Source organism: Acipenser ruthenus, chromosome 20 (assembly GCF_902713425.1).
Source record: "Acipenser ruthenus chromosome 20, fAciRut3.2 maternal haplotype, whole genome shotgun sequence".
NCBI lineage: Eukaryota > Metazoa > Chordata > Actinopteri > Acipenseriformes > Acipenseridae > Acipenser > Acipenser ruthenus.
This window is the reverse complement of record NC_081208.1, coordinates 821,582-848,506: the sequence shown is the minus strand read 5'-3', so window position 1 is coordinate 848,506 and position 26,925 is coordinate 821,582. Positions and strand designations below refer to the sequence as shown.

The 26,925-nt window shown below is 50.6% G+C and overlaps 1 protein-coding gene across 6 annotated transcripts in view; it reads left to right on the top strand.

Annotated features, from left to right (window-relative positions):
* The window catches only part of LOC117425604 (chromodomain-helicase-DNA-binding protein 5-like), a 39,235-nt gene that overhangs the window by 11,159 nt on the left and 1,151 nt on the right, over window positions 1–26,925 (top strand). Inside the window, exons 3-40 of one of the 6 annotated variants that reach the window (XM_058992998.1) lie at window positions 632–826; window positions 1,144–1,262; window positions 2,589–2,815; window positions 3,060–3,175; window positions 3,795–3,921; window positions 4,554–4,714; window positions 5,156–5,374; window positions 5,547–5,756; window positions 6,650–6,861; window positions 7,992–8,123; window positions 8,481–8,574; window positions 8,947–9,138; window positions 9,857–10,057; window positions 10,593–10,730; window positions 10,963–11,084; window positions 11,582–11,755; window positions 12,265–12,406; window positions 13,033–13,164; window positions 13,590–13,707; window positions 14,154–14,278; window positions 14,540–14,786; window positions 15,379–15,551; window positions 15,982–16,156; window positions 17,022–17,108; window positions 17,233–17,321; window positions 17,605–17,738; window positions 17,891–18,035; window positions 18,315–18,474; window positions 18,940–19,022; window positions 19,423–19,564; window positions 19,659–19,748; window positions 19,867–20,007; window positions 20,190–20,298; window positions 20,433–20,565; window positions 21,229–21,424; window positions 21,589–21,752; window positions 21,993–22,119; window positions 22,528–26,811. In XM_058992998.1, coding sequence (XP_058848981.1) covers window positions 632–826; window positions 1,144–1,262; window positions 2,589–2,815; window positions 3,060–3,175; window positions 3,795–3,921; window positions 4,554–4,714; window positions 5,156–5,374; window positions 5,547–5,756; window positions 6,650–6,861; window positions 7,992–8,123; window positions 8,481–8,574; window positions 8,947–9,138; window positions 9,857–10,057; window positions 10,593–10,730; window positions 10,963–11,084; window positions 11,582–11,755; window positions 12,265–12,406; window positions 13,033–13,164; window positions 13,590–13,707; window positions 14,154–14,278; window positions 14,540–14,786; window positions 15,379–15,551; window positions 15,982–16,156; window positions 17,022–17,108; window positions 17,233–17,321; window positions 17,605–17,738; window positions 17,891–18,035; window positions 18,315–18,474; window positions 18,940–19,022; window positions 19,423–19,564; window positions 19,659–19,748; window positions 19,867–20,007; window positions 20,190–20,298; window positions 20,433–20,565; window positions 21,229–21,424; window positions 21,589–21,752; window positions 21,993–22,119; window positions 22,528–22,649 — 5,673 coding nt within the window. In that variant the 3' untranslated portion in view covers window positions 22,650–26,811. Of the gene's footprint in view, window positions 1–631; window positions 827–1,143; window positions 1,263–2,588; window positions 2,816–3,059; window positions 3,176–3,794; window positions 3,922–4,547; window positions 4,715–5,155; window positions 5,375–5,546; window positions 5,757–6,649; window positions 6,862–7,991; window positions 8,124–8,480; window positions 8,575–8,946; window positions 9,139–9,856; window positions 10,058–10,592; window positions 10,731–10,962; window positions 11,085–11,581; window positions 11,756–12,264; window positions 12,407–13,032; window positions 13,165–13,589; window positions 13,708–14,153; window positions 14,279–14,539; window positions 14,787–15,378; window positions 15,552–15,981; window positions 16,157–17,021; window positions 17,109–17,232; window positions 17,322–17,604; window positions 17,739–17,890; window positions 18,036–18,314; window positions 18,475–18,939; window positions 19,023–19,422; window positions 19,565–19,658; window positions 19,749–19,866; window positions 20,008–20,189; window positions 20,299–20,432; window positions 20,566–21,228; window positions 21,425–21,588; window positions 21,753–21,992; window positions 22,120–22,527; window positions 26,812–26,925 lie in introns of all 6 variants that reach the window. The other 5 variants (XM_058993000.1, XM_058992999.1, XM_058992996.1 and 2 more) reach the window with 5 other exon arrangements.

Here is a 26,925-nt window from a genome sequence, read left to right as displayed (position 1 = left end):
ATTATGCATTTTAAAAGCTGCACTGTGCTAGGCACTCATTAATTCATGTCTGTATTTCTTAGATACATTTCATTTCAGATAAGCAGGACAAAACTGTTCTAATTACAGAGCCCCTTCCTTTGTTTTAATTCCAGTTAGTGGCTGTGGTCCCATTACTAGGTTGCAGGTAGGGGTGTAATTCTCCTTGGAATAGTCGCTATACTGTATTATTATTATTATTATTATTATTATTATTATTATTATTATTATTATTTTTTTTTGCTTTGTCTCAAGTCTGGAGCTTAGAGCATTTCACAAACACCATTTTAAAAAGTAACTTTCACTCTGTCTACAGTGAATATCACAAATGCCAGTATTGTAAAAGTACTGAACTTAGAATGATTCAAACTGCTGCACAATGGTCATTATTCCCAACCTGAGAACCGTTCTTCGCATTAAAAAGCTAGTTTCAGTTCAGCCTAATGTACATCCTTGTATACTGCTTAATGCTCCCATTCACAGATTCACTGTGTGCAATGCACAAGGGGGAAACCAATGCAAAGGAAACGCTGCACGTGTCCAAACAGCTGTGAAACAGGTTGGGGGTTTTGTTCTGCTGTGCTGAGCTGTGCGTGAATGTGTGTGTCCACAGGGGGGCGGTAGTGAGGAGGAGGCGGCGCCCATGTGTCTGAAAGAGCTGGAGGGGGACAGGTCGGAGAGCGAGGGCAGTGACTACTCCCCCATCAAGAAGAAGAAGAAACCCAGGGAGAAGAAGGAGAAGAAGACCAGGCGGAAAAAGAAAGACGAGGAGGAGGAGGAGGAGGAAGAGGAGGATGTGGGGCTCAAGGTGAGAGGAGGGGTCTCCCACCATCACTGTCCCTGTCATACAGTACTGGGCACATTTATCACAACACCCCGTGGCTTCTGCGGGTTATTGGGCTCCATGCTTGACAAAAGAAAGTGTGTGAATGCGACTTCAAGAAAAGTGGACTTTATTGATCCAAAGGTGGCCTGACTAAACTATAGCATTAAAGACGCTTTCAGACATAGCTGTGTCTTTAGTTTTGAATTAGCTTCATGTAAGATGAGTTTGCAAAAATGAAAAGTGGTTGCAGTAATAAAAAGGTGTCTTCTTTTAATCATCGCTGTGAAACTGTCCTTCAGGAGCCCAAGTCCTCTGCTCAGCTGATGGAGGAGTGGGGGCTGGAGAACGTGGACTATGCCTTCACAGAGGAGGACTACCACACTTTGACAAACTACAAAGCTTTCAGCCAGTTCCTGAGGTAAGAAGCACAGGGTTCAGGGTTCTGACCGGAGGGAGGGTTAAAAAAATCCTGGTAAACGAAGCCTTGGAAAAGTTCCTACAGTGAAAGACAGCAGAGTGTAACACAGCACAGTGAAAGCACAGCAGAGTGTAACACAGCACAGTGAAAGCACAGCAGAGTGTAACACAGCACAGTGAAAGCACAGCAGAGAGTAACACAGCACAGTGAAAGCACAGCAGAGTGTAACACAGCACAGTGAAAGCACAGCAGAGTGTAACACAGCAGAGTGAAAGCACAGCACAGTGAAAGCACAGCAGAGTGTAACACAGCACAGTGAAAGCACAGCAGAGAGTAACACAGCAGAGTGTAACACAGCACAGTGAAAGCACTGCAGAGTGTAACACAGCAGAGTGAAAGCACAGCAGAGTGTAACACAGCACAGTGAAAGCACAGCAGAGTGTAACACAGCACAGTGAAAGCACAGCAGAGAGTAACACAGCAGAGTGAAAGCACAGCAGAGTGTAACACAGCACAGTGAAAGCACAGCAGAGTGTAACACAGCAGAGTGAAAGCACAGCAGAGTGTAACACAGCACAGTGAAAGCACAGCAGAGTGTAACACAGCAGAGTGTAACAAAGCACAGTGAAAGCACAGCAGAGAGTAACACAGCAGAGTGAAAGCACTGCAGAGTGTAACACAGCACAGTGAAAGCACAGCAGAGAGTAACACAGCACAGTGAAAGCACAGCAGAGTGTAACACAGCACAGTGAAAGCACAGCAGAGTAACACAGCACAGTGAAAGCACAGCAGAGTAATACAGCACAGTGAAAGCACAGCAGAGTAACACAGCACAGTGAAAACACAGCACAGTGAAAGCACAGCAGAGTGTAACACAGCACAGTGAAAGCACTGCAGAGTGTAACACAGCAGAGTGAAAGCACAGCAGAGAATAACACAGCAGAGTGAAAGCACAGCAGAGTGTAACACAGCACAGTGAAAGCACAGCAGAGAGTAACACAGCACAGTGAAAGCACAGCAGAGTGTAACACAGCACAGTGAAAGCACAGCAGAGTGTAACACAGCAGAGTGTAACACAGCACAGTGAAAGCACAGCAGAGTGTAACACAGCACAGTGAAAGCACAGCAGAGTGTAACACAGCACATTGAAAGCACAGCAGAGAGTAACACAGCAGAGTGTAACACAGCACAGTGAAAGCACAGCAGAGTGTAACACAGCACAGTGAAAGCACAGCAGAGAGTAATACAGCAGAGTGTAACACAGCACAGTGAAAGCACAGCAGAGTGTAACACAGCACATTGAAAGTCTGCTCTGTGCCTCCCCAGGCCTCTCATTGCCAAGAAGAACCCCAAGATCCCCATGTCTAAGATGATGACGGTCCTGGGTGCGAAGTGGCGCGAGTTCAGCAGCAACAACCCGTTCAAGGGCCTGTCTGCCGCCGCTGCCGCCGCGGCCGTGGCTGCTGCCGTGGAAACCGTGGCTGTGTCCCCGCCCGTCCCTCAGCCCGCGCAGCCTGGAGCAGTCAGGAAAGCCAAGACCAAAGAAGGGAAAGGTAACCGCCAGACGTCGGGAGCCTGGTTCACTTTCCTTTTTTCTTCCTCTGTTTTTCTTTTGTGCTTTTTTTTCCTGACTTATTTGTTCTTTCTGTCTTTTTCTCTCTCTTCCTAATTTATATGTTCTTTCTTTTTTTTTCTTCTTTATTTCTTTCATTCTGTCTTTTCAGCTGTTTTGTTTATTGCATGCCCTCGTCGCTGTTGTGTTATTGTAATTTCATTCCTGGCTGTCCTCTCTTCCAGGCCCGGGGGCGAGAAAGAAAAGTAAAAACACGAAGGAAGCCAAAAAGAAAGGCAAGGGCAAGAAGATGAAAATCAGACTGGGCGGGTTCGGGAGCAAGAGGAAAAAGAGCTCCTCGGTACGAGATCGCTCCTTCACTCCCACCGTCGCTACCCCCTCACTCCCACCCTCGCTACCCCCTCACTCCCACCCTCGCTCGCCCCCTCTCTCCCCTTCTCTACCCCCCCGCTACCCCCCTCGCTCCCACCCTCGCTCCCACCCTCGCTACCCCCTCACTCCCACCCTCGCTCCCACCCTCGCTACCCCCTCACTCCCACCCTCGCTCCCACCCTCGCTACCCCCTCACTCCCACCCTCACTCCCACCCTCGCTCCCACCCTCGCTCGCCCCCTCTCTCCCCTTCTCTACCCCCTCTCCCCTTCTCTCCCCTCTCTCCCCTTCACTCCCCCTTGTTCTCCCCTCGCTCCCCTTCTCTACCCCCTCGCTACCCCTCACTCCCTCCTTTCTCACTCCCCCTCTCTCCCTCCTCCCTCACTCCCTCATCTCTCCCCTCTCACTCCCATCGCTCCCCCTCTCTCCCTCTTCTCTCCTCCTCTCTCCCCCCTCACTCCACCTCTCTGCCCCCTCACTCCCTCCTCTCTCCCTCCTCTCTCACTCCCCCTCTCTCCCTCCTCTCTCTCTCCCCTCTCACTCCCCTGCAGTGCAGGCCCTGTAATGCCGAGCGCTTGTGTTTCACAGAGCGAGGAGGATGAGCGGGAGGAGTCTGATTTCGACGAGGGCAGCATCCACAGCACCTCGGTGCGCTCCGAGGCCTCCCTGCAGCAGAAGAGGAAGGGGCGCAAGGGCCAGCAGAAAAAAAAGAAGAGTAAGACTGGGGCTTTTTAACATGTGCTTAGTAGTTACAGTGTCAGCAACTCTGAGGGCCTGGTCTCTCTCTGTGAGCTGTGGTGATTGCATGTCCGCTCTGTGTTTGAGGGTCTGGTCTCTCTCTGTGAGCTGTGGTGATTGCATGTCTGCTCTGTGTTTGAGGATCTGGTCTCTATGAGCTGTGGTGATTGCATGTCTGCTCTGTGTTTGAGGGTCTGGTCTCTGTGAGCTGTGGTGATTGCATGTCTGCTCTGTGTTTGAGGATCTGGTCTCTATGAGCTGTGGTGATTGCATGTCTGCTCTGTGTTTGAGGGTCTGGTCTGTCTCTGTGAGCTGTGGTGATTGCATGTCTGCTCTGTGTTTGAGGGTCTGGTCTCTGTGAGCTGTGGTGATTGCATGTCTGCTCTGTGTTTGAGGGTCTGGTCTCTGTGAGCTGTGGTGATTGCATGTCCGCTCTATGTTTGAGGGTCTGGTCTCTGTGAGCTGTGGTGATTGCATGTCTGCTCTGTGTTTGAGGGTCTGGTCTCTCTCTGTGAGCTGTGGTGATTGCATGTCTGCTCTGTGTTTGAGGGTCTGGTCTCTGTGAGCTGTGGTGATTGCATGTCTGCTCTGTGTTTTCCCGAGTTGAAGAAGGGGACGGTTACGAGACGGATCACCAGGATTACTGCGAGGTGTGCCAGCAGGGCGGAGAGATCATCCTGTGCGACACCTGTCCTCGAGCCTACCACCTGGTGTGCCTGGATCCCGAGCTGGAGAAGGCTCCTGAGGGGAAGTGGAGCTGCCCGCACTGCGTAAGCAAACCTCCGGTCAAGGGGTCAGATTGAACCGGATTGAGTTCATTAGCATGTTAGCAAAATGTACCAGATCGGCAAGATTTCCTTCAAGATATTTCATGGGGAAGCTTGAGTTCTGGGCTCCGATCGGTTTGGATAAGAACCCGTAATAAACTATAAACGATAAGTTAACCCAGACTGGTCTAAAATCTGATTCTCTGGGAGAGTACTGCCGTTATGTGCACTAGAAACCAAAGCATGTTGAAAATGCGGGTTTGAGGTCCCCTGTAAAGAAAGCACACTGCAGTGACAAGAGATAAACTCAAGATCCATTATGTTTGTAAAACATAACCTGAAGAATGTGTCTACTTGACGTGAATTCTCAGGAGTTTTCCATTGGAGTTGTTTGTAGTCACGTTGGTTCCTCAAGGTGTCTAACAGCAGGTTGTGTGCCGGCAGGAGAAGGAAGGGATCCAGTGGGAGCCCAAGGAGGAAGAGGAGGAAGAGGAGGAGATGGGGGAGGAGGAAGAGGACGACCACTTGGAGTTCTGCCGGGTGTGCAAGGACGGGGGGGAGCTGCTGTGCTGCGACACCTGCCCCTCCTCCTACCACCTCCACTGCCTCAACCCGCCCCTGCCAGAGATACCCAATGGGGAGTGGCTGTGCCCGCGATGCATGGTGAGTGACGCAGTTAAGTCTTCCGTCTCTCAATGATTGTTTTTGTGCTACCCACTTACTACCATCGCCCTGGGCTGTTCAAGCACTGCTATCCCACAGCCCAGCCACATGAGACTGCCTGTATCCACTCAAACACAGAGTCATGATGTCTTGTCTTTCGTTTGGTTTCCAGTGCCCGCCCCTGAAAGGGAAGGTTCAGCGGATCCTGCACTGGATATGGGGGGAGCCCCCCCTGCCACCGGAGTGCCCCCCAGCCTCTGGAGCTCCGGATCCCAGGGCCCCCCGGCCCCAGCCGCCCCTGAAGGGGCACCCTGAGAGGGAGCTGTATGTCAAGTGGGCCGGGCTGTCCTACTGGCACTGCTCGTGGGTCAGTGAGCTGCAGGTGAGTGCCAGCTCCAGCCAGGACTGCAGAACCATCGCAGATGAAGTTTAAAGGCTTCGCCCGCCACACTTTTCATTTAAATGCTACGGAAAAGCAATTTCTGAAAACCGAAGCTCTTGCAATAAACATGATCGGGGAACTTTTTTTTTTTTTATTATTATTCGTTGTACACATCATTAACCCTTTGCGGTCCATTGTCGGACTGGGTCCGACATTGCAATTATTCCTCACAGGTCCTTTGTCGGACTGGGTCCGACATCATTATAGCAACGCAATAAACGGGTGTTTAGTCGTTTTTTCTCCGGAAAAAGCCGAGAAAACCATTCAATTGCCGAGTGGGAGCGACAGGAGCCGAGACAAGTCGGGAAAAAAAAAAAGGCGTATTTCATGAATAGTCATACATGGTATCAGGTATCAGATAACGGGGCGTTCATAGTAAACAAGCTGGCTGAGTGCGTCAGCGCACTGAGACTATCATGGACATTTGCAGAGCTTTTTTCAGATGTTATAGTAATAAAATAATGACTTGGATCACATTATTGAGGAGTTTGTTGATAAAACGAGTGATCCGGAGATGATCGATCGGTATGTACGACTATTATTATTATTATTATTTATTTCTTACATAGCTGAACGCTATAGCAAACTAAAGGGTGGGGCGGGGCTGGAGATGCCTAGTGTGTGCTTTGTTGATATGCAGGGCCATTTAAACCCGTTTGACTGTGAAAAAAAATACTTTTAAACAGCGCGTATAAAATTAACTGCGCGTGTGAAAATTAATTAGACCTGGCGTGCCTGACGCGCGATTAATAAATGGACCGCAAAGGGTTAACGATCCACACCCACTTAATTTAAAATCTGTATTTCCTCTGTCTGCTGCCCCTCCCTCTCAGCTGGAGCTGTACCACACGGTGATGTATCGCAACTACCAGCGCAAGAACGACATGGACGAGCCCCCCCCCTACGACTACGGCTCGGAGAACGAGGAGATGAAGAGTGAGAAGCGCAAGAGCAAGGACCCCCAGTACGCCCTCATGGAGGAGCGCTTCTACCGCTACGGGATCAAACCAGAGTGGATGATCATTCACAGGGTCTTCAACCACAGGTCAGGGGGGAGGGGGAGGGGGAGTAGAAATGGGACTGGGACTGGGAGGCGAGCTGATCCAGTCTTTCTAACCCACACTGGGCAGATTGGCCCATAGGGGAAAATATGGGACTGTGTATTTAGGAATCAGGCGTACATTTACAGAACATGATTGGGTTCAATTTGAAAAGTGATTCCCCCCTGGCTGCTACTGAATACCGTTCAAGTGCTGTTGTTCAGTGGGGTCGGCAGATACACATCGCAGCATCTCTTTCAAACCAGTGGCACGCTGGGGGCTGCGTCCGTGTTGCAAAGCGGTCGGAAGCCTCCACAGCACCCCTTTATAAACAGCATCAGTCTGAGTCGTGTTGCATACGTGCTCTTTTTGTCTGTGCTGAAGTGCAGTCGGATGTATTGCTGGGAGTCTGTGGTAGCTGTGCCAAGCCTCCTCCTCCTCAAGCACTGACACTAATCCGGAGAGATACAGCAGCTCCTCACAGCTCTGTCTCTCATCCAGACACCGACACGCTCTGTAATACCAGGGCCCTGCAGAGTAGCTTCCTCCACTCAGCCAGACCATCATCCAGAGCCTGCAGCTGCTCCCCCTCCAGGAACCGCTTTTCAGAGATCATCTGCACGACACCGAACGAAACCCGACGAATACAACTCGCTAGCAGATCACAGTGGGGTCCCCCTAGGACTTCTTTAGAGAGGGTGTCAGTTTATAAATCGCCTGTCAGAAATCAACCAATCACATATAAAGAATAATAAATAAGAAAAATATATACATTAGAAACAGCATTTAAAAAAAGAAAGCCGTTTTTAAAAGTTAATACAAAACCCGTTACAATGTATAAATGCATGTGAAACATCCATTCTAAGTTAACAGTTAATGATATAAGTGTGTTTTAAGTGTAGATTTCAGTTCTTCTACAGAATCAAAGAGCAGGAGCACACAGAGAAGCCTCCACCTCCCAATGGAACACATCTAGCTGCTGACAAGCCAGCAGCCCTGCGCCTGACGACATACAAATGCAATAAACCTGTCAAATATGAAGGACCAGTTCCCTGGACAGCCTTATAGGCACAGTAACACGCCCAGGTGTGTCATTAAATAGTACAAACCTGTCTGTTTGCTTGTCATTCTGCAGCTTCGATAACAATGGAGATGTCCACTACCTGATCAAGTGGAGAGACTTGCCTTACGATCAGTCTACCTGGGAGATCGACGACTTTGACATTCCAGAGTACAACCATTTCAAACAAGCCTACTGGAATCACAGGTGAGACATCATTCACACACACACACACACACACAGCGGAGGCACGCCAGCCTTCCACGCCATTGAGTGACTTTATAGTTTTTACTGGATTTTACTCGGCCCATGCTTCGTTTGGTTTTTTTTTGCAATCTTTCCGAGTTGTTGTTGCAAATTAAATTTATTTATTATATTTATTTATTTTTTAATTTATATTGCGTTGATGTTTTCTGTGTTAAGGGCGCTTTGACCAGATCTATTGCAGTAATATCCACTCAGAAGAATTGCATTGCAGAACAGGTCATGGTAAAGCTGACCCGGAGCTGAGGGTTGTGGTGTGGGAGGTGCTGATCTCTCTCTGTGTGCTCCGGGGCTCTGCAGGGACCTCATGCTGGGAGAGGACATCCGACCCCCAGGGATCAAGAAGGGGAGGAAGATGAAGGACGATAAGCCCCCGGAGACGCCCAATGTGGACGTGAGTGACCAGCAAAACTTCAACTACACGGTGATCAGGGGGGGCAGTGAAGCTGCTTCAGTTGACTGGCCATAAAAAATGGCTACATTAATAAACAAAAAAACTAAAATGCTTTATAGTCCTTGAAGGCATTGATATAGACTTAGATTCGAAATGTCTTTTTTTTTTAGTTCTTTTTAGTTCAGCAGTTCGGCTTTCACTGCTGCTAACTACGTTACTAGCGTTTGAAGAAAGATGTTTCAGTTTAACGTTTTGTTTCTGTCCAGGGATTGAATTGAACATCCCTCAATTCGTTACCATGCTGGTTATTAACAGCGCAGGCTGTGCATTCTGTAGCTCTTTAAGCTTCCCCTCCCGCCTTCTCTCTTTCAGCCGACAATCAAGTTCGACAAGCAGCCGTGGTACATCGACTCGACGGGGGGCAGCCTGCACCCCTACCAGCTGGAGGGGCTGAACTGGCTGCGTTTCTCCTGGGCGCAGGGCACCGACACCATCCTGGCAGACGAGATGGGGCTGGGCAAGACCGTGCAGACCATCGTCTTCCTCTACTCGCTCTACAGAGAGGTGGGCAGCGCTCTCGGCTGGGCCTCGGTGCCCGAGCCCGGAACCAGACTCTGTGGCTCTGGGCTTGCAGGGGGATCCAACCAGACACTGTGGCTCTGGGCTTGCAGGGGGATCCAGCCAGACTCTGTGGCTCTGGGTTGCAGAGGGATCCAACCAGACTCTGTGGCTCTGGGCTTGCAGGGGGATCCAACCAGACTCTGTGGCTCTGGGCTTGCAGGGGGATCCAACCAGACTCTGTGGCTCTGGGCTTGCAGGGGGATCCAACCAGACTCTGTGGCTCTGGGCTTGTAGGGGGATCCAGACAGACTCTGTGGCTCTGGGCTTGCAGGGGGATCCAACCAGACTCTGTGGCTCTGGGCTTGCAGGGGGATCCAACCGGACTCTGTGGCTCTGGGCTTGCAGGGGGATCCAGACAGACTCTGTGGCTCTGGGCTTGCAGGGGGATCCAACCAGACTCTGTGGCTCTGGGCTTGCAGGGGGATCCAACCGGACTCTGTGGCTCTGGGCTTGCAGGGGGATCCAACCAGACTCTGTGGCTCTGGGCTTGCAATAGCAGTTCATGAGTGCAATCTTAGTTTTTGCGATTCATAATAATCAGTTAATATGTCATGTATTGGGTCTCTGGTTTTGCACAGTTTCAGCAGGCAGAGGCTCTAGTCCAGACTGCAATAGCGGTCACTCTACCCGCGACATGTTAACTGTTTGATTTGCCGCTCAGGGACACTCCAAGGGGCCGTACCTGGTCAGCGCCCCGCTGTCCACCATCATCAACTGGGAGCGCGAGTTCGAGATGTGGGCGCCGGACTTCTACGTGGTCACCTACACAGGGGACAAGGACAGCCGTGCGGTCATCCGCGAGAACGAGTTCTCCTTCGAAGAGACCCCCGTCAAGATGGGCCGCAAGGTCTTTCGCATGAAGGTAGGAGTGCCGCGGGGGCTTGAAACTTGCTTCAATAAACTTGCTCTAAAAGTGTCGCCACAGTAACAGCACAGCAAAGTGTAACACAGCACAGCGAAAGCATGGCAAAGCATAGGGAAGCATTGTAAAGCACAGAGAGGTCTGGTAAAGCATAGGGAAGCATTGTAAAGCACAGAGAGGTCTGGTAAAGCATAGGGAAGCATTGTAAAGCACAGAGAGGTCTGGTAAAGCATAGGGAAGCATTGTAAAGCACAGAGAGGTGTGGTAAAGCACAGGGAAGCATTGTAAAGCACAGAGAGGTCTGGTAAAGCATAGGGAAGCATTGTAAAGCACAGAGAGGTGTGGTAAAGCATATAAAAAAATATAAAAAAACATGGCAAATCAGGGTAAACGATGGTAAACGCAGTGTAACCATGGGGACAGCATGGGGGAAACCCCAGAAATACAGTGGTAGACTCTTGTAAGGGCTGGAGTGTGCAGCTCCTGCTGCCTCGTGCCTCTCTCGTGTCTCACTGCTGCTCTTGCCTCCCTGCAGAAGGACACTCCGATCAAGTTCCACGTGCTGCTCACCTCCTACGAGCTGATCACCATCGACCAGGCCATCCTGGGCTCCATCGAGTGGGCCTGCCTGGTGGTGGACGAGGCTCACCGGCTCAAGAACAATCAGTCAAAGGCAGGTGTCTGTGCACGTCTGCAAACCAAAGAATGACCCTTTCATTTCATCTTAAACCTGTGTGAAAGCTGTATGTGACTTTTTTTCTTCTCCATTTTTACTGTTCTGCTCCATGCTGATGGTTATGTTTTAGATTCATTGTACTAACCCTGGTGAGGCTCCTGCACTAGCCCAGTAAGCGCATGTAAAACTGGCTAGTTAGCGCTCCGCTTCTCCTCTCGTCTCTCCGCAGTTCTTTCGAGTGCTGAACGGCTACAAGATCTACTACAAGCTGCTGCTGACTGGGACCCCCCTGCAGAATAACCTGGAGGAGCTCTTCCACCTGCTCAACTTCCTCACCCCCGAGAGGTTCAAGTAAGCCAGCCGCGGTCACTTCAAACAGGGCTCCAAGGCACACAGGGCAGCAGGCACGGAGAGCTGGGATACTGGCCAGCCCAGTCTTGCAAAGCTCTGACGTGTCTGTGACGACTGCATTTAGGACAATCTCCCTTTCAGACGAAATATTATTTTGTGAATTATTTCCTGCAATCGGTAAATCCGGGCCAAATGAGCTGTTAACTGATCTTGAGAGATGAATACAGTTCACAGGCTCAGGCAGGTCTAATTTGAGCTCACAGTTGGCGCGTGGCTTTCGTGCCAGATCACGGATTTCCTCTTTGTCCGCGGTGCTCTGTTTCATTAGTGAAACTGTAAAGAAACCAAGTGGAGAAGACGACCGTTTCCGAGCGCATACTGAAGAAGGCAGTGGCTGAAACGTGTATCTGCTTGACTCGGTTTCCCGTGCTGTAGTTCCTCCTCAGAACCGGGATGGAATGTTTCTGAGGTTCTGGGTGTTCTCTCCTCCGTTGCAGTAACCTGGACGGATTCCTGGAGGAGTTCGCCGACATCTCGAAGGAGGACCAGATCAAGAAGCTGCACGACCTGCTGGGGCCCCACATGCTGAGGAGGCTGAAGGCCGACGTCTTCAAGAACATGCCGTCCAAGACGGAGCTGATCGTGCGGGTGGAGCTGAGCCCCATGCAGAAGTGAGTGTGGGGCTGAACCAGGGGGAGATACAGAGGCCCATTCAGTACATTATAGACATCAAAATAAGGCTCCGATTGCAGAGCAGTTTCACTCATTCCATTAATATGAGCTTGATTAGCCACAGTGTGTGGGTAACAAGCTCGGGTGTGTCTGATTAAACTCATAGTGAAACCAGGCTTGGATCAATCTGCTATGCAATGGGAGTCAGTGGGCTGGTTCATGCCTCTCCAGTCTGAGCTCTAGCCTCTCCGGTCTGAGCTCTAGCCTCTCCAGTCTGAGCTCTAGTCTCTCTAGTCTGAGCTCTAGTCTCTCTAGTCTGAGCTCTAGCCTCTCCAGTCTGAGCTCTAGTCTCTCCAGTCTGTGCTCTAGTCTCTCTAGTCTGAGCTCTAGCCTCTCCAGTCTGAGCTCTAGTCTCTCCAGTCTGAGCTCTAGCCTCTTGTCTGAAGTATGAAGCAGCCTGCAGCCCTGCTTTGCTGTATTTCTCACTCGGGGACTCTGTGACCCACAGGAAGTACTACAAGTTCATCCTGACGCGGAACTTCGAGGCTCTGAACTCGAAAGGGGGCGGGAACCAGGTGTCTCTCCTCAACATCATGATGGACCTGAAGAAGTGCTGCAACCACCCCTACCTGTTCCCCGTCGCCGCTGTGGTACGGGACCCCTTCACTGCTACAGGATACCCTGACACCTGAAGCACAAGCATAGTAAAGTGTATTAGAGCAGAGCTAAAGCATGGTGAAGCATAGGGAAGCATTGTAAAGCACAGAGAGGTCTGGTAAAGCATAGGGAAGCATTGTAAAGAACAGAGAGATCTGGTAAAGCATAGGGAAGCATTGTAAAGCACAGAGAGGTCTGGTAAAGCACAGGGAAGCATTGTAAAGCACAGAGAGGTCTGGTAAAGCATAGGGAAGCATTGTAAAGCACAGAGGGGTGTGGTAAAGCATAGGGAAGCATTGTAAAGCACAGAGAGGTCTGGTAAAGCATAGGGAAGCATTGTAAAGCACAGAGAGGTCTGGTAAAGCATAGGGAAGCATTGTAAAGCACAGAGAGGTATGGTAAAGCATAGGGAAGCATTGTAAAGCACAGAGAGGTATTGTAAAGCGGAGAGAGGTACAATTTAAAACCATGGTAAGCTGTAGTCACTGTAGTGGTTTCGACTCTACGAATCTGTACCGTTTTTGAAAAGGTTTTCGGTGAATCAGGCTGACAGAAGACAGCTTGCACGATGCTGGGTGCTGGAGGGGCTTTGTGACTCTGCTGTGCTGTTTGTATGCAGGAGGCTCCGGTGCTCGCCAACGGCTCCTACGATGGGAACTCGCTGGTCAGGTCCTCGGGGAAGCTCACGCTGCTCCAGACCATGCTGAGGAAGCTGAAGGACGGAGGACACCGAGTCCTCATCTTCTCACAGGCGAGTCGCTTCTACCAGCATCACTGCCATTGCAACCTGCAGAGTCAGACAGCAACACAGTGCCTGTATCCAACCAGAAATAAGAGGGAAACACCCGCCAGCCCTGCTGCACCCAGTCCTCCCCTTTTCTAGGGATGTTATTGAAACGACCTCGGTGAATCGGCTCTGAACTGATCGTACGCATCACAGTGCGACGAAGCCCCACCTGAGTCTGTAGGCTTTACTGATGGCAGCTAGAAAGGAGGAACACTTTATTTAACATCCTCCTGGGTCCTGATCGTGATGGTGACGCACATTTAACGAAGGTCGTTCTACAGGACTGGGTGCAGGGCTGGCGTGCGTTTTCAGGCAGTTGCTCTTGAGCTGGTCCTGACTGAAGCTCTGGTTTAAACTCTGCCCTGCCCTTCGCTGTGCTTGCCTTGCAGATGACAAAGATGCTGGACCTGCTGGAGGACTTCCTGGAGTACGAGGGGTACAAGTACGAGAGGATCGACGGGGGGATCACGGGGGGGCTGCGGCAGGAAGCCATCGACCGCTTCAATGGTAAGAGCAGCGCTGCCGAGCCCAGCGGCTTTCCAAACAGCTTGAGAGGGACTTTCTCTGCCAGGTCCCAGGCGGGGAGAGTCCGCTTACCACTGGTCCTTAAAGGGGTTTCTGCCATCAATCCCTGGCCCCTTTGAGCTTCCTAGAGAAAAAGATACAGGGGTCTACCAGTGACAGTCTGTTACAAATTCAACTCTCTGTAAAATACAAAGTTAAACAAAATAATTATCATATTCTTAGTTGTGCATTTGAAAGTGGAAAAAAGACATGCATGCATACACACACACACACACTGACATACATACATAAATGCATACATGTAAAAGGTTAGTCCCATGGCCAGTATGCAGGTGTGTAGGTGCTGTGTTGTTGGGCATGCAGTATCCGAGTGTGCCACATGATGTCAGCACCCTCTTGTCTTCCCTCTTGCCTGGTGTGCCGTGCAGCTCCCGGCGCTCAGCAGTTCTGCTTCCTGCTCTCCACGCGGGCGGGGGGGCTGGGCATCAACCTGGCGACCGCCGACACGGTCATCATCTACGACTCGGACTGGAACCCCCACAACGACATCCAGGTGAACCCCCTTGCTGTGTTCTGGGCTTGTTTCACCATTGCAGAATTCACAATCAGGCTATGTTGACAGTGAATTGGAATGTACTTTACTGCATAAGAGCCCTTCACTAATGCATTGCTTGAAGTAGTTTGAAATAATGTGTTGATGTGTGAATAGGATTGGGGAATTTACAGAGCTTTACCCAGTGTGTTAGGATTGAGCGTTTACAGTGTCTGACGAGCCCGTGGTGTGTGTGTGCGTGTGCGTGCGTCTCCATGGCAGGCGTTCAGCCGAGCTCACCGGATCGGGCAGAACAAGAAGGTGATGATCTATCGCTTCGTGACCCGGGCCTCGGTGGAGGAGCGCATCACGCAGGTGGCCAAGCGCAAGATGATGCTGACCCACCTGGTGGTGCGGCCTGGCCTGGGCTCCAAGACCGGCTCCATGTCCAAGCAGGAACTCGATGACATCCTCAAGTTCGGCACGGAGGAGCTGTTCAAGGACGATGTGGAGGGAGCCCGGGCCAATGGTAACCTGCTCTCACAGACACTGACACACACACCTGTCCCTTGGGAAAGCTTCCCCTAGTAAAGCAACCGCAGAGCAGTGTCACCTATTCCAGGTTTTTTACTTTACTGCTTGATTAGCCCCGGTGTGTGCAGGTAACAAGCTCAGGTGTGTGTCTTATTAGACTCACAGTAAGACCAGGATGGGACTCTTCTGCAATAGAAGTCTTATTTACATCCCTGTAAAGTCATGGCCAAGTGTAGTTAAAGCACAGTGAACGCGTGGTATAGCATAGGCATGCATTGTAAAACCCAGAGGGGTATGATAAAGCATAGAACAAAATGGCAAACCATAGTAAAATACTGTGCAGAAATACCATGGTAAATTTGTATAAGGGGCTGTCCACGGGTACTGTACTGAACCAGCCCCGTCTCCTCTCCTGTACTGCACCAGCCCCGTCTCCTCTCCTGTACTGAACCAGCCCCGTCTCCCCTCCTGTACTGAACCAGCCCCGTCTCCTCTCCTGTACTGAACCAGCCCAGTCTCCCCTCCTGTACTGAACCAGCAGGTCTCTGGCTCTGGTACTGAGAGCTGCTTGTCTCCCCCCTGCACAGGTGACAATAAGGACGGAGAGGAGGGCAACGTGATTCATTATGATGACAACGCCATCTCCACACTGCTGGACCGCAGCCAGGACGCCACCGACGACACAGAGCTGCAGAACATGAACGAGTACCTCAGCTCCTTTAAGGTGGCGCAGTACGTGGTGCGGGAGGAGGATGGCGAGGTGAGCCAGGGAACTGCACGCTTCCACCTTAAAAAAAAAAAATACATGAACTGTCATGCACTTGACCTAGTCACGATGGGCACGCTTCCAAATCTGAGATTGCTGTGGTCGTGGCTGTTTTATCATGTGCAGTTATAGCAGGGATGGACATAAGACTCCTATTGCTTAGCAGTTTCACCCATTCCAGGTTTTACTATGAGCTTGATTAGCCACTGTGTATAGGTAACAAGCTTAGTAAAACCAGGAATGGATCAAACCGCTATGCAACAGGAGTCTTATTTCCACCCCTGTAAAGTGTAATGACAGTTGTAATAAGTTCTCTGAAATGTTGGATTGATGCTTGTAACCCCTGTGCGTGTACGAGGGGCTGTCTTGTGTCCTGTGGCTCTGGTTGCTCTCTCCTGACGTGCTCCGGTCTCTCTGTGTGCAGGAGGAGGTGCAGCGAGAGATTATCAAGCAGGAGGAGAACGTGGATCCTGATTACTGGGAGAAGCTGCTGAGGCATCACTACGAGCAGCAGCAGGAAGACCTGGCCAGGAACCTGGGCAAGGGGAAGAGAGTGCGCAAGCAGGTCAACTATAACGATACCTCCCAGGAGGACCAAGGTAGAAGCCCTGCTCTGCTAACACATTGCACACCGCACTGCACACCGCACTGCACACCGCACTGCACACCGCACTGCACTGCACACACCGCACTGCACACCGCACTGCACACCACACTGCACTGCACACACCGCACTGCACTGCACACCCTGCTTCTCAAAGCTGCTTACTCCAATTCTGAAAGGACTGCTTTGTAACCCCAAGGATGGAAGTAAGACTCCCGTTGCATAGCAGTTTGATCCATTCCGGATTTTTACTAAGCAGTTGATAAGACACACCCGAGCTTGTTGCCTATACGCTGTGGCTAATCAAGCTGGTAGTAAAACCTGGAATGGGTGACACTGCTGTGCAGCAAAAGTCTTATTTCCATCCCTGAACCATCTACATTGAAATGTCTCAGTTGTTTATTTCTGGAGTAAAGAGCTTTTAGAATCTGGCCCAATAGCTTCAGCTTGATTCAAAGATGTATTGTTATTATTCAAGAATAAACTCCGAATCCTCTTTAGAAACACCAGAGAAAGGTTTTAAGTCATTCAAAATGATGATCTTTAAAATAAAGCGATGGTCCAAATCTTCCCGCATTACTGCTCTCAGTTGAATCCAACTCTACTGAACTTAAAGTGCATGTCCTTTTACATGGTGGTTATCATCTATTTTAAGATATGCTGATACCTTAGTACATTTAACTGGGATGCAGAACTGAGACGTAAGCAAGTGTATTTTCAATACAGCTTAATAAAGGCAACTCCAGGACAGCGCCCCCTAGTGTGCAGCGTAGTTAGGGCAGTAGTGCTTAAGGACTCTGCCACAGCCTGTAATGCAGAATTGAATGCACTGTGCTGTTTCTCTCTGATCTGTGACTCAGAGTGGCAGGATGATCTTTCAGACAATCAGTCCGAGTACTCCGTGGGATCCGAAGATGAGGATGAAGATTTTGAGGAGAGACCGGAAGGTGGGTCCTGGTTTCAGATACCCTGCTAGAGGTCTTCACAGGTCCAAAATAACAAACCCACAGCTGTACTAACTTTACGTGTCCCTCTGTCCCGGTCAGTGACGGTGTCTCCCGTTGTTTTCAGGAGGACGCAGGCAGTCTCGCAGACAGCTCAAGAGTGACCGGGACAAACCACTCCCTCCGCTGCTGGCCAGAGTCGGGGGCAACATTGAGGTGTGGAACGCGGGGCCGTGGAACGCTGCAGGCAGTTTCTACCTTTTAAAAACAGGGGTGTCACGAAGCTTCATAGGGTGAACAACCAGCTCCACCACTGCACCAGCACGGAAGGCGCTGAGGAAGACTTCTTTTAGTATTGCTACAGATTCATTGAGCATTTCACGGCTCCATTTCACACACTTAAACACGCCTGCATACACATGCATGCAAACATGTAAGCTGGTGTCTCTCGCAATGTAAGTGGCGGGCGAGGGGTCTGATGGGTCTGTGTCTCTGCCAGGTCCTGGGGTTCAATGCCCGGCAGCGGAAAGCCTTCCTGAATGCCATCATGCGCTGGGGGATGCCACCCCAAGATGCCTTCAACTCCCACTGGCTGGTGAGAGACCTGCGGGGCAAGAGTGAGAAGGACTTCAGGTAGTGCTCCCAGAGACCAGCATCTTATAACAAGTACTAGCGTGAGCTAGCGGAGGCTGCTGTGAGCGTGCGTCAGGGTTAGCGTGCGTGCGTCAGCAGTGTCTGTGTCTGTGCTCTCTCCAGCTCAGCCCTCTCTGCCTCTCTCCTCACAGGGCCTACGTGTCCCTCTTCATGCGACATCTGTGTGAGCCAGGGGCTGACGGAGCCGAGACCTTCGCAGACGGGGTCCCGCGAGAGGGGCTGTCCCGCCAGCACGTCCTCACGCGCATCGGGGTCATGTCTCTCGTGAGGAAGAAGGTAAGCCCAGGATCCGGCCCGGGACAGCTGATTCAGGGGGGTCTGAATCAGCTGGGACACGGCTAGCCGCCTGTCTGCATGTCCTGTGAATCCCGCTTGGTCATCTCGCCCTGTATTCGACAGCATAGCTGCAGTGCTGAAGGATCTGTGCAGGTCTGAGCCCAGCGACTCGTCCCGCCGTGTCCCCTGATCTGTACCCCTCTGCGCTGGGCGCTGTGTACCCACAGTCAGGGTGGCAGCGCCCGTGCTGAGCAGTGCTGGCTGTGCTTGCCCGCCCAGGTCCAGGAGTTCGAGCACATCAACGGGAAGTACAGCACCCCTGACCTGATTCTCGACGGAGCCGAGATGAAGAAACTGACGGAGAGCATCTCATCGGACCCCAACACACCTGTACCTGCCAGCCCCGCCGCCACCCAGCCTGGTACACCTGTACCCACAGGTAAGGGGGTAGAGACTGGGCCAACGCTGGAGACAGCGAGAGCAGCATGCAGTGGAGTTAGGGTAGAGATACTCAAAGAAACTTCAGGGCTGCATTGAAGACATTGAGAAAGACTTTTAGTCCAACCGTTCGGCATTGAGTTTTGTTTCTGTTAGTATTTCTAAATGTGCCGCTGTTGAGTGTGTTATAGTTATGGGTGTAGTCAGATTGTAGTTAATACTGTGTGTACCACCACTAGATGTTAGCACCTCTTTCTATGGATCGTGGGATCAGTTGATAATGATAGTGAGTGGATACATGTGTTTCACTGGTCCAGGTGAGAATTGAAACATTGTAACTTATGACATGGAAGTCATGCAAGTTACAAGAATGTCCGAGATTGCTGTGTGTCTGTGGTCTTCACTGCTCCCCCTAGAGGCCGCCCTGTGTCTGGGCAGTTCCTTCCTTTTTGTTTTTAATACACAGCAGAAAAGACAGAGACTCCCTCGGGACCAGCAGAGGAGAAGGAGACCCCAGAGCTGGAGGTGAAGAAACCAGCCGGGCCTGAGGTCAGTTTGTGTGTCTGTCCGTCTGTGTGTCTGCCTGCCTGTCTGGCCATGCCTTTGTCTACTGCGTCCCGCTAATGTCTTGTTCACCTGTCTCAGTTCGGCTCTCTAACCACATGGCTCCCATTGAGATTAAACTTCGCTGTTTTGTCAGGCTGTGTGAAGTTGCCAATTATAGTCTCAATCGCTCCCGCGGGTTGGCAAGGGAGTGTTTGTCTTCACTGTGTGTGTGTGAGAGAGTGAAGGGGCCCAGTCTGTCCTGTGTGTGTCTCAGTGAAGGGGCCCTGTCTGTCCTGTGTGTGTCTCAGTGACGGGGCCCTGTCTGTCCTGTGTGTGTCTCAGTGACCTGGCCCTGTCTGTCCTGTGTGTGTCTCAGTGAAGGCCTCTACCATGCTGTGCTCAGCAGGTCCCCAGCAGCAGCGAGTCTTCCCCCAGCTCAGAGAAGCCCCCCCCAGTGGAGGAGAGTAAGGAGCTGGTGAAGGAGGAGCGAGGGTTGGAGGAGAGTGAGAATCCTGAACTGGCCCAGGAGGACCCTGCTACCACAGGTGAGCCTGCCAGAGTCTCTGTGTCTCGATCAGCAGAGCAGCGTTAGGAGGAGTTTTCTTTGCAATATAACCACAATGCCCTGTGTCTAACCAGGGGAGGCTTGTAAAGAGGGAGAGAGACCCCCGGAGAAGGCAGAGAGCAACAGCGTCTTGAGCAGAGGAGAGGACAAGGACCCCCAGCCAGGTGAGGGTGTGAGCAGGGCAGCGTGGGGGAACGGCAGAGAGAGGGATAGATTCAGCTCATTTATGGAGGTGGGGTGCGCTCGGTCCGTTGGAGGCTGATGTTTTGGTGTCGCTGACAGGAGAGGAGGTAAAGAAGGAAGAGACGCCTGAAAACCAGCAGAACGGAGAGAAAGAAGGGAAGGAGGAAGAGGAGGGGAGGAAAGACGAGAAGAACGCCAAGATGAAGTTCATGTTCAACATCGCGGACGGTGGATTCACAGGTCAGTCCGTCCACTGTAACGTGATTGCCGTGGTTTGTGTTTTTTTTATATGCTTTTCCATACCTCTCTGAGCTTTACAATGCTAGCCTATGCTGTGTCGTGCTTTCGCTGTGCTTTATTCCACTTGGCTATGGGAGGCTTGTCTCAGGCTAACGGCGCTCTGTGTTGTTGCTGCGTGGCAGAGCTGCACACGCTGTGGCAGAACGAGGAGCGAGCGGCCGTGTCGTCGGGGAAGATCTACGATATCTGGCACCGGAGACACGACTACTGGCTGCTCGCCGGCATCGTCACGTATCCTGAACTTGATTCTCAGTTTTTCAAAGCATGGTTTATGTTAACCCCGTAGCACAAACGCTCGGTCCCAGAGTGCCGAGTCGCTTTCCTCACTGAAAGGTCTGTGTTGCCCTTGACTGCGCTGGCCTCAGGCACGGCTACGCGCGCTGGCAGGACATCCAGAACGACCCTCGCTACGTCATCCTCAACGAGCCCTTCAAGTCCGAGGTGCACAAGGGCAACTACCTGGAGATGAAGAACAAGTTCCTGGCGCGCCGCTTCAAGGTGGGGCAGAGTGTGTGTGTGAGTGCGCGAGAGTGACGGAGGTGTGTGCGTATTTCTGTCCCCTTGCAGAAGTAATGTGTGTGGGCTTGCTTGATACTGTTAGGTAACTGAGCGACTCAGAGGGAGAATTTTTCCCCTCACTCGGATCACAGATGAAATCTGCTCTGTGGCTCTGAGCTGCTCAGGAGGAGCGGGACTGAGCCTGTGGTCAGGCTGGTTCTTTCAGTGAGCTGCTCATGAGTCACATGAAAAAAATAAAGATATTACCTGCCATCTCTCTCTCTCTCTCTCTCTCTCTGTCTCTCTCTCCCTGTCTCTCTCTCTCTCTCTCTCCCTTCTCTCTCTCCCTGTCTCTCCCTCCCTCTTTCTCTCTCTCTCGCTCCCTGTTTCTCTCTCTCCCTGTCTCTCTCCCTTCTCTCTCTCCCTGTTTCTCTCTCTCTCTCTCTCTCTCTCTCTCTCTGTCTCTCTCTCCCTGTCTCTCTCCCTATCTCTCTCCCTGTCTCTCCCTCCCTCTTTCTCACTCTCTCTCTCTCCCTGTCTCTCTCCCTCTCTCTCCCTTCTCTCTCTCCCTGTCTCTCTCTCTCTCTCTCTCTCTCTCTCTCTCTCTCTCTCTCTCTCTCCCTCCCTCTCTCTCTGTCCCTGTCTCTCCCCCTCTCTCTCTAGCTGCTGGAGCAGGCCCTGGTGATTGAGGAGCAGCTCCGACGCGCTGCCTACCTCAACATGACGCAGGACTCCAGCCACCCCGCCATCGCTCTGAACGCCCGCTTCGCGGAGGTGGAGTGCCTGGCTGAGAGCCACCAGCACCTGTCCAAGGAGTCCCTGGCAGGGAACAAGCCCGCCAACGCCGTCCTACACAAGGGTGAGCACCGCACACCTGCCCCTGCTCCTCCTGCACGCCTTTTTTTTTTAGCAACGTATTTGAATTTTAAAATAATCTAGCAATGCTTCTCACGCTCGCACGCCCGCTCTCGCACCGGCTGTTCCCCGGGTGACAGTGCGTCCCTCTCTCGGGTGTTGTTTCAGTGCTGAACCAGCTGGAGGAGCTGCTGAGCGATATGAAGGCGGATGTGACGAGGCTGCCCTCTATGCTGTCGCGGATCCCCCCCGTCGCGGCGCGCCTGCAGATGTCCGAGCGCAGCATCCTGAGCCGGCTGACCAACCGAGGCAACGAGCCCCCTCCCCAGCAGGTGAGCCATGTCCAGGAGGCCCAGGCCAGGTCATTGAGGGGCACTTAAAAAACCAGCCCCCGCAGGCAGACAGTTCACAGGTGGAGAGGCGGCAGTGCTGGGTCCCCCCAGGGACTCACCTACCGGAGGCACTACTGCTCAGCCTGGGATAGCTCATCCTTGCTCTGCAGACCCCTAGTGTCCAGGGCGATTACGGTGCTCCGGTGTTGATTTATTATTGCTCCTCTGTGTCTGTTCCAGCCCTTCCCTCAAGGCTCTTTCAGCTGCTCTCAGATGTACGGCAACAGCTTTGGGACAAGCTTCCGAGGGCCAGGAGCCGGGGGGATCGTCAACTACAGCCAGATGCCTTTAGGACCCTACGTGTCGGGTGAGTGCTGTGAGAACCGGGGCTCCACGCACTGCCTGCAGCATATGAGGCACTGCCTTTTAACATCATGTGGTCAAAGAAACTACAAAACGATACCGCAGAGGTCTACCGGAAGCCATAATAGCAGTGCAGTATTTCATGTTAGATTTCGAAATGTCACATTTTAGTAGATGGAAACACTACAAAGCGGTGTGTAATTCAATATGTTGACGTAACATTATTCAGCAGGTTTCATTCGACTTGATGAAGCAGAATGTGTTAATTCTGTAGGGTGATGCCAAACCTTTGGCCATGGCTGTACATTACCTGCAGGAAGTCCTGCCTTTGGACAGACAGGAAGGGGCCTCATTTCCTCTTGGTGAGTTTTGAATGCATTCGTGTTAATGTGCGTCTCTTCTGTCCCGCCAGCCTCTACCAACGGGCCTCCATCGAGCCACTCTGAGAAGAAGCTGAGCGAGTCTCTGAAGGACGGGGCCGCGCCGGAGCACAAAGGGGGCAAGCCCAGCGACGTGATCTGCATCGAAGACTAGCGAGAGAGAGAGAGGGAGGGAGGGGGAGGAAGGGAGGCAAACTATAGCCACTGTGCAGAACAAAAAAGAGCGCTATTTAAATTATGCTTACAGAAAAAAAAAAAACTTTCTAAAGGAGATTCCATCAATCTGTACATTGTATTGCACTTATTTTCCTTTCTCTCCCACACGCACATGCACGCACGCATGCACACACACACACACAGGCAGACACACACGCACGTGCACGCAGACACGCACGCACGCACAGACACACACTCGCACACACACAGACACACACACACACACACACGCACGCACACACACAGAGCAGACTCTGGTACAGGAGTATAGGATTGATTGCAGTGGCATGTTGCGTTCTTTATATGGAGGTTAGGGTCACTGAAGAAGGTTTGAATGGTTCGGACCCAGGTGAAGAGGTGGTACCGTGCCGAAGTGTTTGATGCCTCTGCTTCTTGGACATGGAAGGATTTCTTTATCTGTTGGATGGGAATCGTAAACGAGAGTGAAGCTGAAGTCTGTAGAGTTCTGTAATGAAGAATCTGTTTAAGTTTTCACCACTCCAGCAATTTGTTTTGCTACTCGGAGAGACTTCGGTAAATCAGTGACTGGAACTGAAGTTTTTCTTTTTGTTTTTTTTTTGCAAACGTGGCCACAAAGACCCTGAGCCCATGAGCTGACATACAGTAGATGTCTTTCCAGGACACTCTGCGACAGCAATGCTTCTTCAGATCTCCCTTCATGAGTCTCCGGAGGGACTGACGGTGTGCGTTAGGTACTGTGCAGGAATCGAAACAGACGATTGGTCCTCTTCCAGGAGGACATTCCAAAAGGTTCTGGAAGTCGATCATTCCCAAGCTAAAAGGGTTGAACCGTCATCAGCTCATTGCTCCCTCAGCCAGCTCTGCTGCAAAGCCTAGGGGCGTCCGTTCTATCCAAGGCTTGCAGATTAAAAGCTATTGCACAGAAACACACTTACACACACATACCCTGAGACACACACACACTCACTGAGACACACGCACACACACATACACACATACTGAGACACGCACTGAGGCACACACACTGAGAGACACACACACCTCACACATAATTGTATATAATAGATTGCTGAGCAGCAAGTGAAGGGCAGGGGTCGAACCTGGTTTCAAAACCCTCGAGTCTTAACCCTCGTACCCGACACCGGAGAGTACGAGGGTCCCAGGAGGCGAACAGCACTTTTTGTATGCAATGCATGTTAATAGCAAGAAGCATTCAGCCCCTTTTCTGTGATCTCAGACTTCCAGCCACATCTAAAAGCAGGCTGTCTGTCTCTGTCAGCCATGTCCTTGTTATACTGCCATTACATTTCAGGCTGCCAGCTTCAGACTCACAGTAATTCTAAGCTTACTGTAGACACGCGGCTTGAAGCTTCATTAGCTAATTTAATGAGATTTGTAAAATAGTGATTCTGAAGAGGAAACAGATGTGCACTACCTTTATTTTGCAATATGTGGATAATCAGATGTTCTGCAGGAGAGAGACCTGCTTGTGTTCTTTCTTTTTTATAACAAATTGTGTGTTGACAATTTTTTTTTTTTTTTTTTTAAACATGAGAGAATCATAGGTCAAAAAAAAAAAAAAAAAAATCTTTTCATAAAACCCCCGAAAAAGAACAAAAAAGATGTTGGATTTTGTAAGAATATGTACAACTTTCACCTTGAAAGGACTGGAGGGTTATCCTTGGAAGTTGTGCTTTATTAGGGTTAATGAAAAAGGTTGTGCTTGGTGTGGTTTCAGTAAATGTTTTGTAGAATCCCCCCCCCCCTCCCTCCCTCCCTCCCTCCCTCCCTCAAGAAAGTGGACCTATAGGCTGTTTGTATGTGTATTAAAATGATAAGGTATTGAGGTCTGAATCAACAGGCAACTGAGAAAGACACCTACCTACTGCTAGCCAGTGTGGGTCCTGAAGAGAAGAGTGCTGTCAATAGGTCCTCGTGCTCATCCAGGTGGAGGTCTGACTTCAGATTGCAAAACCTCCCATGCAGTAGCTGCGATTCACCAGGAGCTTCACCAGGTGCTTGCAGGGTTTCTTGAGTTTGTGTAGTTTGAAAAGTACGGGGAATATCCTGTCTGTGGTAAGGAGGTCAGTTATATCAGACGGCACAGACAGCCTTTCTGTTAGTCCCTGATTCCCAGAACGAGGGGAGCTAGCCCAGTTCTGTGCAATGCGTAGCTACAAGCCCAGGCGAGCTTCCTCGGACACCAGTGTGGGCTGTGGTCACTGTTTGAAAGCACTTTAATAGCAGCTATCAGAAGACTATCAGTGCAAGGGCATGCATCTGGAGCGGTCAGTGTTCATCGATGCCATCAGTGCAAGGGCATGCCCTCTGGAGCGGTCAGTGTGTTCATCGATGCCATCAGTGCAGGGCATGCATCTGGAGCGGTCAGTGTGTTCATCGATGCCATCAGTGCAGGGCATGCATCTGGAGCGGTCAGTGTGTTCATCGATGCCATCAGTGCAAGGGCATGCCCTCTGGAGCGGTCAGTGTTCATCGATGCCATCAGTGCAAGGGCATGCCCTCTGGAGCGGTCAGTGTTCATCGATGCCATCAGTGCAAGGGCATGCCCTCTGGAGCGGTCAGTGTTCATCGATGCCATCAGTGCAAGGGCATGCCCTCTGGAGCGGTCAGTGTTCATCAATGCCATCAGTGCAAGGGCATGCCCTCTGGAGCGGTCAGTGTTCATCGATGCCATCAGTGCAAGGGCATGCCCTCTGGAGCGGTCAGTGTTCATCGATGCCATCAGTGCAAGGGCATGCATCTGGAGCGGTCAGTGTTCATCGATAGCATCGTGCAGGGCATGCCCTCTGGAGCGGTCAGTGTTTTGTCTGTGAGTGCATTTTATTTTATTATTATTAATATTATTATTGTCATTTTTTAAGGAATGGGACTGATCAAGTACTTGTGCTGATGGCTCGGATTGTTTTAAGTGCCAGTAAAAAATTAAATAAAATCAATTACAAATAAATCCTCACAACACTGAAGCATACTAGAAAGGACTACAGAATTGCATTGCATTTGATGGCTGTGCAATATATAAGGATTATAGGCTTCAGTATAATAGCACATTCGAAAGCTTTAAAAGCTACAGAATAAAAAAATAAAAAAAACACAAATAGGACAATTACATTTTCTAGAAATGTGTGCTCAGCATGTGAAATGTTTTGTATGAGATTCATGATCCAATATTTAAGAAAAAATAAATAAGAAATGACCTGTGTTAAGCTATGGGCATTTCTAAAAAAAAAAAAAAAACCCATGGTCATCTTTTTCTTTGTACTCTGTGTGTTTGTTTAATGTGTTTTAATAAATCCTTTCAGAAAGGACGTGGACTGTGTCTTTTCCTTTACTATTTGTAATCCGTGCAGCTGCTGCAGATCACTGCGGTCATTATGACAGCGTTACTTTACACAGAGCGCGCCTTTCAACTCCGCATCCGATTGTGATGACACTAGGTATGGACATTCCCTAGCACGAGATCACACTGCTAAACTAAAATTACTGAATTTAATGCCGGGGTATTAGCGCCCTCTCGTGGAATAAATTAGGCTGACAACATGAATTACACAAAACTAATATACTGTACGCAACTTCATATGACGCGGGTGGGTATCAAAGTGCTGCAGCTGGCACTTGGTGGGAGAATTGCAGTTTATTTGGTAAATGTAGTTTTTTTTTTTATTGAAGTAGTTTTATAAATAAAAGTTGAACTCGTAGTTTAAAGGCAGTGAAATACTCGACTCGCCTCTGGGGGGAAGGCGCCATGCCATAGGTGCAGAACGAAATGAAAAGCGGTGTATTTGTAAATATATATTGATTACTAATAATAATGGTATCTCGAAACAGGGCAAAGGGGTGGGTTCACTTTACTGACATTACTAATTGTAAAAACGGGGCCCTTTTACCTCCGAAAGAAACCCCCTCAAACCCCCAAGCGGCGTGTTTCAGTGGATGCAGTGCCAGCACTGACCAGCCCAGCGCTGTTCCTCCTACCTGTAGGTATACCTGCGCTCGAACCGCAGGTGCAGCGTACACTGACCACGCCCCTTCAAGGTGACATCCCCCGCTGGCCACGCCCCGCACAGGTAGATCGGAAAGATGGCGGCCGGGGTAACACGGTGAGTTTGAGCTCCGTAGCTCTCTCGTGGTTTTGAATGATTTTTATTTTCGTTTGGAATAGGTCACACAGAGAGAGACTTGCTTGTGCTGTACCGCGTTTCTGTTTCTAGATT